Source organism: Tigriopus californicus, chromosome 10, assembly GCF_007210705.1.
Source record: "Tigriopus californicus strain San Diego chromosome 10, Tcal_SD_v2.1, whole genome shotgun sequence".
In the NCBI taxonomy this organism is placed as follows: Eukaryota; Metazoa; Arthropoda; class Copepoda; order Harpacticoida; family Harpacticidae; genus Tigriopus; species Tigriopus californicus.
The window spans coordinates 3,466,274-3,482,420 of NC_081449.1; the positions used below are offsets into that span (position 1 = coordinate 3,466,274).

At 40.9% G+C, this 16,147-nt stretch overlaps 1 protein-coding gene and 1 long non-coding RNA gene across 2 annotated transcripts in view; both read left to right on the forward strand.

Moving 5' to 3' along the window:
• LOC131888822 (ecotropic viral integration site 5 ortholog-like) overlaps positions 1–16,147 on the forward strand; it is a 43,104-nt gene that overhangs the window by 8,859 nt on the left and 18,098 nt on the right. The window contains exons 2-3 of the mRNA XM_059237759.1: positions 296–549; positions 2,286–2,498. Of these exons, the coding sequence (XP_059093742.1) occupies positions 482–549; positions 2,286–2,498 (281 nt within the window). The 5' untranslated portion in view covers positions 296–481. The remainder of the gene's footprint in view (positions 1–295; positions 550–2,285; positions 2,499–16,147) is intronic.
• On the forward strand, positions 8,942–11,725 carry LOC131888831 (uncharacterized). Its single transcript, XR_009374161.1, has 2 exons — positions 8,942–9,897; positions 11,436–11,725. It is a non-coding gene; the product is annotated as an uncharacterized LOC131888831 (long non-coding RNA).

A 16,147-nucleotide genomic window follows, 5' to 3' on the forward strand; every position in this document is an offset into this window, starting at 1 on the left:
TGCCGAAACGAGAACTATTGCGTCAAGCCAGGATGGTTTTGGCCAGGGGCGTTGCAAGTTTCAATTTTACGAAACGTGGCTTGGCCTGAAGAGAAAGCTGACATGGCTCCTTGGTTGAAACGTTTAACAAAATTGCAACGAAAACGAATGTTTCGGTGGCGGTTTTTGCACGGAGGAAAAAAAGGAAGACATTAGTTCAATTTTCTCCCAAGTAATGCCAATTAGCTTGAACTTGCACCGTGGATTCTCGAATGTACGTCGCCAACCGTTTACACGTTTTTTCTCTTCCTTTCAGGCCAGATCAACCACATCACGTCTGAATTTCTCTTGAACCATTGAAAAAAAGTTTCCAAACATGTCCGACCCAGGCACAGCACATCAAACCTGACTAACTCTAATCCCAAGCAAACATTCTTCCTTGTTCAGCCATTCCAGCTTCAAAGGAAGAAGAGCTTGAAGGATTGACAAGCTGATTTCTGAAATGGTTCTTGACAAATTGATCGCTGCTGCCACGTCGTCCGCCTACACTTGGCAACAATCCTCTTGGAAGTAAGCGATCATCTCATCCTTATTGTACATCTATTTTCCCCCTCCAATTAACTCCGGTCGTACAAGTGAACTTGGAAGTGGATACGGTTAAATTTGAATTTCCAGAGAACGATGAACGTTTTTCTACATCCATGACAAATTTGCAATGCCTCCACGTAGTCCGTTCTTTGAGCTCAGTGATGTTGCATTTTTGGTTCCCAGCAGGAAGACTTGAAATCGAAAACGTTGAAGAACAACGATTTTAGGGGTTGACGGGATCACAGGTGGGCGTTGAAATGTTACACGTTAATGGGCGTTATTTTTTCCAATCTAGTTACCAAGCTAGTTACGAGTCAAACGTTAATGCAATAATTCAATCACGTTAAAAGTTGTTTTTTTTTCTTTGAGAATGCGTAATCTAACAAACGTACTTAATATTCATGTTTCCCTTTTTCGGGATTGATTTCATGGTTTTGGCCTTACTGTAGGAATCTGAAAGAAAGAAGTACAAAAAAACGAATTACTCTGGAGCTTCTCAAGGGGGATTGCCAAAGTTGGTTAATGATGTTAAGATTTTCGTTAGCGATTAACGTTTTGATTAATTAAAACAATCACTTTTATTTCCGTTCATCCATTTAATACTAATAGTCAAGTCGTAGGTTGCGTTTTCAAACTCAACGAAATGATTTGGTTCTTAGCGTCCTTAATTTGAGCCAAGATGTCTATTGGTTTTGTTTCATTCCTAGTGGAAGTATATAATGGTAAAATTAAGTTCTAGTATTCAAGTCCATAATACCATCATATCATTTGTCTTGTGAGCATATCATACCAAATAAAGGGGCCAAATGAACGATTAGCAATTTGCTTTGATGATATAGAATTTTGATTTTACTCCGTATCAAATTCTTTGTAGCAACAGTTAAAAAAATGCCCAAAAGTTTGAAAATTGAATAACAATTACCCATTTCTTAAGGAGAATCAGTGAGAGACCAAGGTAACGTCCTGGTCCATGATGCCCACTTTTAGTCGGAAGGAGTTAGCCCAAGTGGGTTTATAAACCCCTTGTGCGATTACTGCATTGAACACTCGACCCTAAGGTGACCGTATAGGATATTCCGATTGTCTTATCAAATGCCTCAAGCGACCAAGTCTAAACCGAATTCGATATTGGACTAATTATTAGTGGAAGGAAGTTAGTTTCATCCATCCTGTGGGGGGATATTGTCTCAAAACTGGTGTTGAAATCATTCATTCATATGCCACGACCACCAACCCCATTGGGTGGGTCTCTTGAGTGCTGCCAATTGCTGGTCAACAACCGGAAAATCGGGTTAAGCCCAACTAGATTTTTCTCGACTACTAAACGACTTTTCCATCGAAACCTTCGGATATTTAGGAGGTAAAAAGGTAGAAACGATAACATGAGAATTCTACATGCAATCCAGGCCGAGTCTGCGTGCGTCACTGTAGAGATGAGGAAAGGGCGTGGGTAGGAAAAACCGTTGTTAACGTCAGATTTCCTTGGCTTCACAAGGTTCTTCAGGGCGTCCTTCCTTGGTGACTTCGTTCATTTCAGAACATTTAAAAACTCTCGAAATGGCTCGTTCTCTCAATGGCATGACATAAAAAGAAGTTTTCAACACTTCCTTCACATTCATCTCGATTCGCGGATCACTGACGATTGGCATGACTTCTTCGAGGAAATTGCGAGCATGAATAGTATCCGAATTAAAACCGACTTCATTCTCGTCTTTCAGAGGGGGCGATCCATCGATCGTTTATTTAGATGGAGTGGCACCACCGATTCGCAATATGAATCGACCTTCGGAAGTGGAAGACAACAAGCGAATGAGTGGGTGTGCCGAGAATTCCAATCAGTACACAGGTGCTCCAAGACCCGCAACTAAAATGCAGAATCTTCATCATCAACAATTGCTTCAAACCATTCGGGAAGATGACTCGGAATCAAGGTCAGTGATGAGCCGTGAAGCGGTGGTTGTTGGCACCACTATCAAAAAGAAATCGTCATTCCTCAGTGTACAAAATTAGGCACTTTTGGCGGTAGAGTGTGGAAAAGAGGAGTGTAGGGGGAAAGTTATGATGCCGATTTTGGAAAATGCCAAGTTTGGTCACGCTTAGATTTCGTTCACTGAAACTCAATTGATCAATTTAAGGCCGATATTTTGGGAGGTTAAATTTCGGTTGGGTTTGGGTTAAAATGCCTTTGGCTTCCCGGAAACGATCATTTGAGATAACGGATTACCGTCAAACTCTAATTAATGGATCAAGCCTTAGGTTTCACGAACTTGTGGTGAAGATAATGTGGGTTTGAATTTGACAAAATTAAAAAGATGTGGAATTGCTTCAAGTGACCACCAATGACAAAAGAATTGTTAGCTAAACGACAATCATTAAACCGTAATCGGTCAATGCGGGGAGCTCTGAAATATTGAAAAGGGCTCTTCGATCAAAATTAGATCATTCTGCAATCAAGTTGTTTTGGTAAATTGGATCAACATTGGATTACTATAAAACTTGAAGATTCAATCATCAAAGAAAGAACGATTACATCTAACTTGAAAATTTTAAGTCATAGATGATAGTAAATAATTAAGTACTCTATGGGTTTGCGTATAGGTATACCCAGGCTGATACAGGAGATGATAAAGGAGATGATACTGTATACGCCAAAATACCACAATCAATCATAAATTACCCGGCAAAGTAGCGGCTAGATTTTCAATCTACTTCAGTCATTTTCTGGGGGTATCTTCATGAAGTCTTGAATTCCCTAGGAATACGCAAAAAGCTAGATATATATTTTAGGAATATAAATAAAATCACATTCCTTGTTCCTTGCCTTTCTTTCTTGCCTTATCTTCTGCCATATTCGTTATTACCCTGATAGTCAATGGAATAACATGTGACGGAATTTATGACCGTTTAGATAACCTCAAATTTGTCCTCAAACGGCGAAAGCTTTTCCTATTAATGATCTTTGCAATGAAGCGAGCCGTCAAGATAATTTGGTGAAAAATACATTTACCCTGAGGATCAGATTCACTCTCGGCTATTGCATTTGCGGTCCACATTGTTCTGTGAATGAACACTTGAAGATATTTGGAATTAAGTTCTCGAAATCATTTCTACAGAATAAAGATAATAACGGGTCATTAATATTTTTACTAAGTTGTTGGGCTATTGCGAGGATAATGATTTAACGTATAATTTCAGTAATTGTGATTTAGTAAAAGTTATGTTGTACGATTCGATCTCATACGGGTTTGGAAAAACATCGGAGAGTGCATTTTTGTACCGCTCAACCTCTCAAGCTTCCATTCTGTTAAATAGTGGATGGAGTAAAAAATGGAGTAATCAAAAAGCCAGACATGCTTGGATCCAAATGAACTTGATGCTTTTTGTGGCCCTGAAACTGTCCGGAACAAAAAACAGACGTGCTCAAACGTTGTATAAAAACCAAATACGAACCTATTGGTGGCTTTACTAACAAATCTGAACGTAAATGTTCGCAAAGAAAACCAATGTCTGCCTTAAAACTAAGTAGACGTAGGGAAAAGATTGAAACCTAAAACCTAGGCTCAAACCTTTGTCGGCCAAATTTAGGAAAAATTACCTACTCGTCGTTTTTAGGGAAAATTCCTTTTTGGGGTTTTTTCATGCTCACTTGCTAAATATTGGCGGGATCGAAATATTTTGGGTTGCCGTCACCGTGTTTTTGACTTGCAAAACCATGAACAAGCCAAAAAAATGGATCGATAGATTGTTGGCTAAGAATCCCTGTCTGAAAGAGACGAAAGATATAGGGGCACTTTACCCAGTGGTGTCACTGCTGCTGATCAGGGAACCTAAAGTTTTGCTCTCTTGTAAGCTTTGAAGTAGATCGCTCATTCTGATGCTATAATTACATATCTTAATGAAAATGGATTATCAGTTGTATTTATCGCACCAAAAATTGTATTTCTTTTTTATTAATGTTTGTATCAATAAATGAGAAACAATGAAGAAATCTGATCGCCTTTTGGACCAAAATTTACATTTAACACCTTTTTTACCTCATTTGGCAAAATTTACCGCCTTTTGACCTTTTTTATGGCTGATTTTAATACCTGTTTTGACACATTTTCTACACTTTAGTTACTTTTTTGCTGATTTTTTACCTTTTTCCCAGTTCTACTTATAACTGACAAATTTATCATCAGCCTCCTTTAATAAACTAGCCTAATATTTCGATGTCTACCTCTGGCACAACTCAGTTATCAGGCTTTGCTGAACAGGTGCACAGGTAATAAATAGACGAATTATAACCTTTCATTTTAATAATACTGGGGATTACATTCCCTGTAGCGGTTAGAAAAGCCCGTGAAAAAACAAACCAAAAGAAGCAAAGGTGTATTTTCAATAAAAGAATACATTATGATTGAGATTTTAATGCTTCAAAAATAGATCCCATATCTCATGAACTCACTCGAGACCATTAATATCAGCAGGAAAATAGATTTGAGGTAATAGAAAATGTACAGCACGGAGTTAAATAACTTCAAGGCGAGTGCAACAGACTAAAAACGATGAGTAAGTTCAAGAAAATAACATTGTTTTCTTGTACCCCTTACTAATAGTTGGCATTGGGAAGCTAGACTTAGCTTCTAAGTAAGGCTGTCCAACTAGCCACTCTAAGAGGATGGAGAAGGAGGTCACTGGGTTGCTTAATAAACGTTTTGTGGCAAGTCATAAATGAAAAGATAGTCCAGAAACTGACTCGCGAGTTGTTCGTTTGAAAAGTGATCTGTTTTCAAAGTATTATATTCATAATATAATTCAAGTTTAAAAAAATCGGTGCCCTCATCATTTCAAGGATTCCCAATGAAAATCAAACTTTCTAAATAGCTTGTACGTTTGTGGCCTTGTTGGGAAAGAGTTCACCAAAAACAAAATGGAGGCATTTAAAAATCACTAATTAACTCGAGTCTTACTCTCGATTTATCTCCAAAAAGTCGGTACAACCCTAACCATGACCCGGTTTATCTCAAATAATGACTTCTTACCATCTCTAGTTAAGCAATACTTTGTCGATTCAGCGACGACCGGACATCAAATCTTATCCCTGTTTTTTCGCTTTTACGGTTGTTCGGCTGTAAAATGGCGTTCATCCACATCTATGTCCATCCTGGGTTCAGTACAACAATAAAACAGTCGCTTCCAAATGGACTGTTGATGCTTGACAGTGTTATTGTTGTTGACAATACCCATGTCATTTGTCATCGCCGAACGAGCTGGGAATCCTTCCCACTCTTTCGCAAGGACAGTAAATATGTTGGGGCGGGCAGCCTTTTTTGTCGTCGTAAACCCTCCAATACGCTCAAATGGAGATATTCAGTCGGAATGAGACAACGCCGGCAATTTTGGGGAGCCTTCCTATGTTCAATTACGTTGATTTGCTTCGACAAAGATTTGGTAGATAAAAAATCTCAACATAATGAAAACCTTCAACAATTAATAAACTGAGGGTTCTTGTGATCTAAGAGCAAAAACCGAATATAAATATTTTGTGCCGAGGGCGTGTTCATTAGTTTTCTTCATTTTCTTCCTGCCTTTGATCCAATATCAGACGAAGTAAATATTTGCTAACCATTTCTGGCGTCTTAATCAGATTCCAAAACTCGAAAAACTCCCAAACAATTGAATATGAAATGGAAGTAGTTTATACCTCAATTATACTCAGATCACTGTTGGTGATGGGTTTCTTTGCAAATTGGTAAGCGTAAGCTGGGGAGTGCGTAAATGCGCAATTTCGAATTTTCATTATTAAGGCATACATTTGAGCATTCCTTTAAACTAACTGCATAATGCGATTAAGACCGAAAATATCGTATCAAGCACTCAAGGAAGGCCAACAGGCCTACTTGAGAAAATACATGAAGAACTGATGAACGATATTTTATTTCCATGGTTACTCCCATAGTGTTAGTTCCTACTCTCCACTTAAGTTATGTCTACCAACAGCATGGCATTGCTATTCTCTTCTCATACTAATGTATGTGAAACGGAAACGGAGCACAATCTCCGTTGCATGCAAATGAGACAAAACAGCCGTAAATTGAGATGACATATGTACCAGTCGGCAATTGGTTGAGGCTCTCCAGAGGTGGGCATTGAACCGTCACAACTCAAATAACGTGATTCACGTGTTCTTAAAGTAGGGGTCGGGAAAATAGTTGGTGGTCTTGGTCAAAATAGTTTTTTGAAATTTTGAACATTAGTGAAAATAAGATCCATAACCGTAAAACAAGTTTTTGAAAAAGTATTTAACTTGGCTTTTTTTGAAAAATTAATATGATGCTTTTCAGCACAACAAATTACTTGATTATTGTGTTTCACTATCTTCTTGCCCATTGGGCTCAGAAATGTAGTCTTACCTTTACATCAACGAAAAAATGTATTTCAATGTATCCTCATACCCACGACTTCTTTGTGAAAATCTTATTTGCAAGCATCCTGAAATCAAGGTCCAAAGTGGATGAGCGGCTATAAAATCAGTACCATAATTGTGTGAGAATCTAATGCATTGGATACAAAAAAATATATGATATAGTAAAAAGAAGCAGTAAAATATACCTTCAGTTGCCTATCATGCCAATCAATCAATACACGGATCCTTAGGAAGGAGTGACCAGGTTGACGCTGAAAAAATTCTCTTGGCCTCTTGCCAGTCTTCAGCAAGCCCTTAGCTTTAGTTCTGACCTCAAGGCTACTCTCACTTGCATTTTTGAACATTGCTTTGGTTGCAAAAAAATGGCAGTGTTGCCAAGCGCCTTGAGGCAAAAATTAGATCATTTCCATTATGGCACTTCTACATATGCTCAACACTTCCACTTAATGAAAGCTTGAGGATTAATGGCAAACAAATCTTTGAGCGGGGACAAACATTGTCCCGAAGTTTTTTTTTTACACCCTCCCCGTATTTCACCTAAATTTTCCTTAAACCTGGCTAGAAATCTTCAATTTTCCCCCAAATCCTCGGTTTTAGGCTATTTTATGGTTCAAATTCATGAAATAGTTGTTTTTGCCCAAAAATGACCAAAGTAGTTGAAAACTTAACATAGCCTAAAAAATTATCTTTCCAAACTGAATAATTGCCCTCTACATATAACTCCCAACAAACAAGGCAATAACATACTCATATGTAAGGTAGCAATGCTCGAAGCTGAAGTTTCGAAGGGCACGTAATCGAGTAGCGATGCCCATCTGTGATTCTTTTACATCTCTGTTTCTAAAGAACTTGTGCTCTGAAGTGTGACTTAGCTCTGGTGGTTGCATAAAACAATCCAATGAGACGCCCAACCTGAAAGGTCATTTCCCTAATTAACCAAGTGATGCGATAATGAGGGCCAACAACCCGAATATCATTCAACGTTTTGAGGACCATGAAGGAAACATCAGACTTGGCCATGACCTTTTGTCTTGGTTCTCTTCGTCGTCGTCATCATCATCGTCGTCGTTTTGAGTCGTGACCAATGCCGTTAGGTGACCTAGGCCAGAGAAGTGATAGATCTCAGGAAGAGAGACAGTTTCTCCTTGGGTCGTTTCTTCTTTTGCTCTTGAAGAATGCTCGGCTTGCCAATGCATTGGAATTTGTCAATCTTCATTCCGGCCTGGCGTATACAAATGCTGCCATTGTTGCATGCACGTTTACGACGCTGGACAACAATAAGTCCAAAACGGATGTACAAGACAAAAAAAAGGAATCCACTCTCTCTCTCTCGTTCGTTCTCTTTGAGTTTTTAGATGGCCGCTATTGTACTCATCTTCAATAATGGAATAAGTTGCAAATTTCCTCCCCTTGCCCCCCCCCCACACACACAGACATACACACACACGTCACAACCACGCTAAACCAAGGCAAGTAAAAGGGCCAACCATCGGACAACATTCTTTCCCTCATCTTTTCCCCGGCCTTCGCCGAATGAACGAGTGTGTCTCCGTTGTTGAAGGGATCTTCGTCTTCCTCGCTCGAACCAAGCAACCAATCTGACTATTGAGTGACTTCCCCCTGGTCGTCCAAAAAGCCCCCGTGGTTCCGTACCGGCTCAAAAAGGGACCCAACCGGGAAAACCAGCCAAGAAACCCATCTTCCATGCTGGGTTCATCTTCGGTTTTGGTGTGGCATGGCCAAGAAAGAGAAACACACCGGAGCCCCCGCTACCACTACCAACCGTTGGAATCAAGGCCTATCTCCACACATTCGTGGTCGTTCTGCAAGCTTGAGGCGCGTTGATTCGAGGGCGATTGTCAGGGTTGCCCAGATTAGATCCATCTGCAAAACCAAATGTGTAAGACAAAGTTGCCTCCTATACTTATTTTATGACCTTCCACCTACATTCGTCTGAATCGAACCTTGCCATAAACATAATCACAAACGATACCTTAATAGTCGCTTCCAGATCATACAGAGAAGGACCAAAATCTTACGGGTTATCATTCTCGTCAGTGCCATTTTTTTTCTAAGTTTGGTCTTATTATCAACCATCCCGCAGTCCTGGGCCCGGTTCTCTCCTTCGGGGTTCCTTTTAGGATAGTAGCCTTCTTCAGTGGTCCTCAATTCCTGTTGGTGGATGTGTGGAAGCGCCCCCTGACCTACCCGCGCGGGTGCTTGTGAATGCTCTTGTGTAGAGCTCTAGAACAGAGTAGGGTAGTCTTCGTGAAACAGTGGATGGAGGAACGGAAACCTCAGTCCGGTCGTTTTGTCGTCTTCACAGAGTAGAAAATCAACAGCAGCCCTCATCTGAAACAGTGCTAGTGTCCATGTACTACAGATCCATGTATGGACACCGACAGGAGAGAGGGCTCAGTGCCTGACGTTCCCTCGCAAATACATGCACTTGCAAGGCAAGAACACGAAATATCTCCCAGGAAGCGGTGTTTTTCCGATAGATACACAATTAATGCTCAAACAGTGCCATGACACAATCATGATTCGTTGGTGAAAAGTGCCTCAATACGAAGGATTGCTAGGTGTTCAAGTGTGGGTGCTCCATAAGTTCCAAGAACAAGGTAAGAGGGCTGCACAATCCTAAGGTATGAATCATGATCAACTTGGCATTGGAGCTGCCAAGGTGGTAACAGGTAGCCAAGACCTGTCTCTCACGGCCGGCCATTCAGAAGAGCGAGAATTCGTGAAGGTGAAGATCCTCTCTTGGCCAGGCCAACCATTGGTTGTTCTAACAGTGCATGACGGCCGAATCCCAAGCTGTAATATTCCCTACGACATTCAAATCCAATATGACGTGACCTATTTCACATTTCTCATAAGAGTCTTGTGATCTCTACTTGAAACGAGTTCCAAAAAAACAGGTGGGTGTCACATTGGAGATTCTCTGGTGAACGAATTTCAATCCTAGTTGCCTTCTCCATGGTTGTGGGTGGATGGTTGTTGTCGTTGTTGATCGGATCGATGGAGAGTGTTTATGCAACCTACATGGCTTTTTAGAACCCGATAAGAAGGCGGCCTGCTAGAACTCGGTCAACATTGGGATTGCGCCTCCATCATGTGCATTATAATGTTGTCAAGCTTAGGCAAGGAGTCCATTGTCTCCTCAAGGGGATGTGGTGGACTCTAATCAGAGTAGTTAGTGGTCATGTGACATAATTACTATCACACCATTTACCTTCTCGATATTCGATACACTCCCATACTGAAGTAAACAAACACGACAGAGTCGAGTAACGAGCTCGAAGCATTGGACCTGGTAGACTCAATAATGAATGGAAATGATCTTTGTTTGGGTAAAAAGCTCGAGTAATGATGACAGGATTGAATGTATGCATAATACGTGTCTCAAAGCAGATCATCATCGCGGTATCCAAAAGACTTTTGGACTCTTTGTTGGGCTTCTTTTGTGTGCATTTCCGAAGAAGCGACAAATGTGTCTTTTTATTGATCTGCTTGTCCAAGCTTGTTGTGAACGTAAGCTTGTTTGAAATACGAAAAATAAGTCCAAAGGATCTTGCAAAACCTTGGCCAAAGAAAGAGAAACCTGACACATTCGCGCAACATTCCCTGTTTTGCTGACAAAGCACTCGTTCATTACTCAAACTGATACGACGGCACCAATGCTAGGGCCAAAAACACACATACGTACATCCTCTTGAAAATTTGTCGCAAGGTACCATACAAACCATGCTTTCAGATCTGGCATGGCCATGTGGCATTTTCGTTATTACGTAAGGTTGCCTTGGCTGTGCTGAGAAATCATTGGGCGTTACGGCTTTGAAACATGCCTCTTTGTTTTCACGTTTTGTTTAAAGGAAAACCAGCTTGAACTCTCCTCTCTTCCCTGTTAGTGTCTCTCAGCATGTAGATGTACTTGGGCCGATGCCTTAATTGGATTGCCAGACTTTCATTGTGGGGCTGGAGATGGGAAAATTAGCCTCCAAATGTAGCGGTATGATCATGGGAAAGATTGGGGCGTACGTAGATGAGGATAGATCGAAGAAGATAGTTCGGATCCATAGAGATAAGCAATACAAGAATAGAGGGGAAGATCCTCGTGAGTGTATCCCAATTTCTTGTATTGCATTCTCATAAAAAGAGATATATCTTCCTCTTTGGTCAATTGGACTCCTTCGGATGCGATCGAAGATGCGAAATATATATATATATATCTCACAGTTTCTGGTACAACTTGGAAGAGAAAGTATGTTTTTTGACTGAATCCAACCAACGCACCAAAGTATTACAATTTTGTACAACTTTAAAACGTGTTGTATCAGGCTTTCTTTGCATAGAAAGACCAAGGGGACGGAAAACATGACGTTCATCACGATTGATTTAACATTGTAGTAGTTAATGCCAACTTATGAATATTAAATGAAGTTTCCGCTATTTTTAGGTGCTTTGTGAAGACATAATGTGTGGCTCATCACCCGGATATGCTGTATGTTGTGAGAACTTCATAACCGAGGTCCCATTAAATGGCCAAAGCAAACTCATAAAGTACAAAATGATTGGAAAAATGTAGAATGTTGCTAACTTTAGCTCAAAGGAAGTTTCATAATCGACGGAGGATTGCCATATTGATTTTCTTGCAAGTGGAGCGGCAAGCATTTGATCGTGGATTTAATGTACTTGACATCGTGTGATATCACGAACTGGTATTTGAAATCTGTAATTATTTTTTGAGTTTGCCGTTCTCTACCCAGTTCAAAAAGCGTCTTCAAAAAATAGCGATTTTCCTACTACACTTATATCTGTCTCGAGGCTGATGAGGTTGGTCCACCAACATATACCAATCTTTGCGTTTTGCGGTCGAAAAAATCAATTTTACTCACATGCTACCTCAGGTTCCACTAAGATTTATGACATATCACTCAAGAAGTACACTATCTAGATTGCAAAAAGGGTCTTGGAATTAGGGATTGGACAGTCGGAACGATGCAAAAGGCGACTTTATCTTCTTTGCGAGACAAGAACCTCTTTGATGCAAGATTACAAAAAAAAACCCTGTCTTTTCTCCCAAGAAATGACTCACTCCGATGAAGGAGAATTGATGATGCGCATTTTATGTTTTTCCGATGGAGTGCTATGGTTGAGTAACAGGATTGGGTAGATTGAGGCGATTAATTTTGATGCACGCCTTCACCAATCATGCCTAAATTCAGAGACTCATTCATTCCTCTTCCTTCTCATTTCCATCTCATTTGTGCCCTCTCGTTTTTCCATTTTCTTGACTGAGATATATGCGTAAAGCAAACAAGGCATGAGAGCATAAAACGATTATGATGAAAGATTACCTCTTGTTCCACACGCCTTTTCTTGGCTCCATTCCCATTGCCTTTGCTTGTTCCATATCTAAATAGGCAAGTCTTGAATAGAGGCAAGATTCAAACGTGATTGCAAGTCATTGGTTCCAGATCAAGAAATGATTTAAAGATGCATTAAAAGTTTAGATCGGTGTGACTAATCAAGGAGTTCAAATATTTAACGGAAATTTCATCAAAAATAATCCAAATATATTTTCTTCCTTACCGCTACTAGGAATAGGATCCCAGCAATTCAAGACGGAAAAAGGTACATTTTTTCTGTTGCGACTTCCTTACCGCTACTGGGATTAGAATCACAGCAGTTCAAGACGAGAAAATTATTCATTTTAGTTAACTTCTATTTACATATATCATTTGATCGACCAACGAATTAGAGTTGGCTGATCTGGCTAACCCATGAATACATGGTTGATCGGGAATTTTAGTCAAAAACATGAAATCGTGCGTTCATTTAGAACTTTTTAATCTGAATTAAATGTTGCGATGGACTCATCTATGTTTGGGCCAAGTTTTGTCGTTTCAAATGCACTCCTTTTGAATTTTGCGAACAAGAATGTGTAGATAAACATAAGCAAATAGCGGATCTTTTAGTCCAACTTCATGTTTTTCTTCTGGCAAAACCACCTACAAATCTGATCTCCAGTCCTGGGTAATGTTTGGCTCTCACTTCATGACACATTAGATCTCATCTAAATCTTGTTTACTGCTTGGTTTTGGCTGCAGAAGGAATCCTTAGCCGCAACAACCTTTTCTATGCTCCGTAACCTCGCGATTGTCTCGAGTCTCTCTGGCTCGTTGCTTTGGAATTGTTTAAAACCAGCTTTCTTGAAGTTGGATCCGAAATAAATGCACCAAGCCGTAATTTTTTGTATTGGTTCAAGTTTCCTATTCTTAACATTGATAGCCATGCATCCAATGTTCCAATGTTGGTGGAACCTTGGTCGGATACTCTCATAGGCTCCGAAGAAAGTGGAAGAATCTTCAATGGGAACTTGGGGTGCGGAACGTTGAGTCGAGTCAGCAAGTCGAAAAAGAAATAAGTGCCAAACATGAGTCGTGATCCAAAACAGAATATCTGCACATGACATGTCTCTCCCTAAGACGAACATCCACACGAGATGTTTTTGAATTGAAATTCGTCTACTCTCAAGGTCTGAAAAGGATCACAAGGTTAGGTTCACGCAACCTTGCGGGATCTGGAAGATTTAACGAGGATGTACGATGGATACGTTTTCTAGGGAAAAGGCAAACTGAAGTAAGAAATTGGATGTCAATTCAAAGCTCAGACCGGGAATTCTTGGTCGTCTAGCTTGAGTATTGCCTGCTCGGGCAGAGATTGATGAAGTCCCCTTTTTCGTTTGTCCTGCCAAGAGTTTTATATTCTTTGCATTTGCTCCATTTCTTTCGACGGCAAAGGCTTCCCCTTTTAAGAAAAAGTACGCAAGGAGAAAGGGGCAAGAATGATCTTTTCATTTCTCAATAAAGAATTTCAAGACGTCGTCTGTGGAATTGTAAGCTTGAAAGTGAAGGATTCACGAAAGAAATTCAAAAAAAAGAACTCCTTGACAAAAAGAGAGTACTAGCCTTGACGAGGGGTTGGGATGGAAACTAAGCCAATTATACGACAGTACTTGCTCTGTGAAGCCTCTCTCTCTCTTACGCTTTCTAACTGATGGACGGACGAATGAGCTAAGAGTACTCGGTACTAAGAGAGATGGACTCAATGCCTCTCCTGGATTCCCTGGGGACTCATTCCCAGAAATGGTCCCTAGAACACCGGCATAGTAAATAAGACAAAGAGGGACACTGGCAAAATATTTCGACCTGGCCTTGGAACCCAGTCCCCAATTTGGAGCACCTGAGCCACATATGAAGATGAAATATCCAGAAACTTTTCCTTGAGAAGGAAAATATCGGATGACATCATCTGAAGCAGAAGCCAAGGCGGAAAAAGCCCAGGAGAGGCATAGCAAATATGAAACGGAGCTAAAAAAACATGCATTTATCATATAAGCTACCTCAAAAACGCAAGTGATCACATTACTTTTATTAGACGTATCATCAAAATATTCATTCTCTTTTGCCGCCCAGTTACAAGTTTGCTCCTCGGTTCTGCCCAAACCGTCAAGAGTTAGTTCTGTCTACTGACGTTCAGCCACGCCTACATCCTGGAAGGAAAAAAACGATAATATTTTACAACCCTGTAACACTCCCTTAGAGAATGTCATCCTTCTTGCCTCAATGATAACTTCAAGACTTAAGCCCGGTGATTTAGAATTAGGCCTTGGCTTTCGTGAAAGAATGCCCTCCAACGAAATCAGAACCGAGCCCATGGTCCCCAACGGGCTAACAGATATGAAAAATGAGATCTTAGCCAAGTGCCCATCGTTGAAGGAGCCAGAGCTTGTCGTTCCAATAAGCCAGCTAGGATATAAGATGTGTCCAAGTATGGACGATGGCTTTGACAAATGAAGTTATCTCTGACATTTTGGGATAAATTGTCAACGAGCCTCGGTCTCATCAGGATCAGGAAAAAGGGGAGGGGGGGGAAGCGGAACAAGGATCATTCCCAAAGCGAAGTGCACGAGGGAGATTGGGAGGACATGAATATATGCTCGAAATTCCTTCCCAGTTGGGCCTGGCGCAAACATATTAGGCTAATTGGAGAGTAGGGCGAATCCAACTGCATGGAACAACGTAAGGAAATGTTCCCCAGGTTCGAAAAGGAATGCCACCCTCGACTTGTTGCATACAAATGGAATGAAGGCCGTTCTTGACGCCCTTCCAAGTTGAGATTCAATTTATTGACCCAAGAAGCCAACGAGGGAACATGGACCGAAGGACGCGAGGAGAAAGCTAATGGGACAATAAAGACACTCAAGGAGCCCATTGCTCATGACCTTGACCATCTTAAGAAGACTATTTTAGATGAAGCCACCCCATATGATTGCCAGCAGAGAAAGTCAAATCAATACAAGCAAGACCTTCACTCCGAAATGGTGGCAATGAAAATGTGTGCCTAGAGGTCCGCCTCCTTGGCGAGGCCTTCTTCCCTCAAGAGCAACGGAGTTGTGTGAAGGCCCAGCCGTATCTTTAATTTATGTCGCGTTTGAATCGATTAATGTGTCTTCCACTCTGGTGGGGAGAAATACGCTTCTTCATGGATTGGTTGCTGGTCTCAGCCTACTTGCTTGTATGTCCATGAATAATTGATTTGAACAGGCCTGCTTCGGCCTTTCTTCACGGCCTCCACATACGTAATCTGAAACACTTTGGAATCCTGAACCAAATGAAGTTGTAACATTATCGAAAGAGGGGCCTAATTCAGTTTCACGGCCTTCTCTGTTGGTGTCTGGAAGTACATCATCAGCCTCGTATGAAAGATTTCGCACTCCCATGTGTTCGTAGGGCCTTTTCAAGTGATCATCGCTTTCTTCGTGGGAGTGGGAGTAATCGAACCTCGTTGTGAATTCGTCGAATCCGTCTCTGTTGCATTTCACCATGATTCAGTGATAACGGCATAGTTCTGATTTCTGAATGGAAACAGTCTCCTGACTCTCGTGGCCTTGGTTGCGCATCGGTGTTCCATGATTGTGCCAAGTTCTCGCCAAGGTAAAACGAGTGTGTCACAAAAATATGCCTATCTCAGATATTCCTCGTTTCGGCATGATTAAGTTCTTGGCTTGCCTGCCAAGCTCCCGGCCGAATATCTGGTTCCCAACCTATATGTGATCCACAGAAATAGAATGTGTGTGGTTCCATCAAGCGAATTGGATCCCTC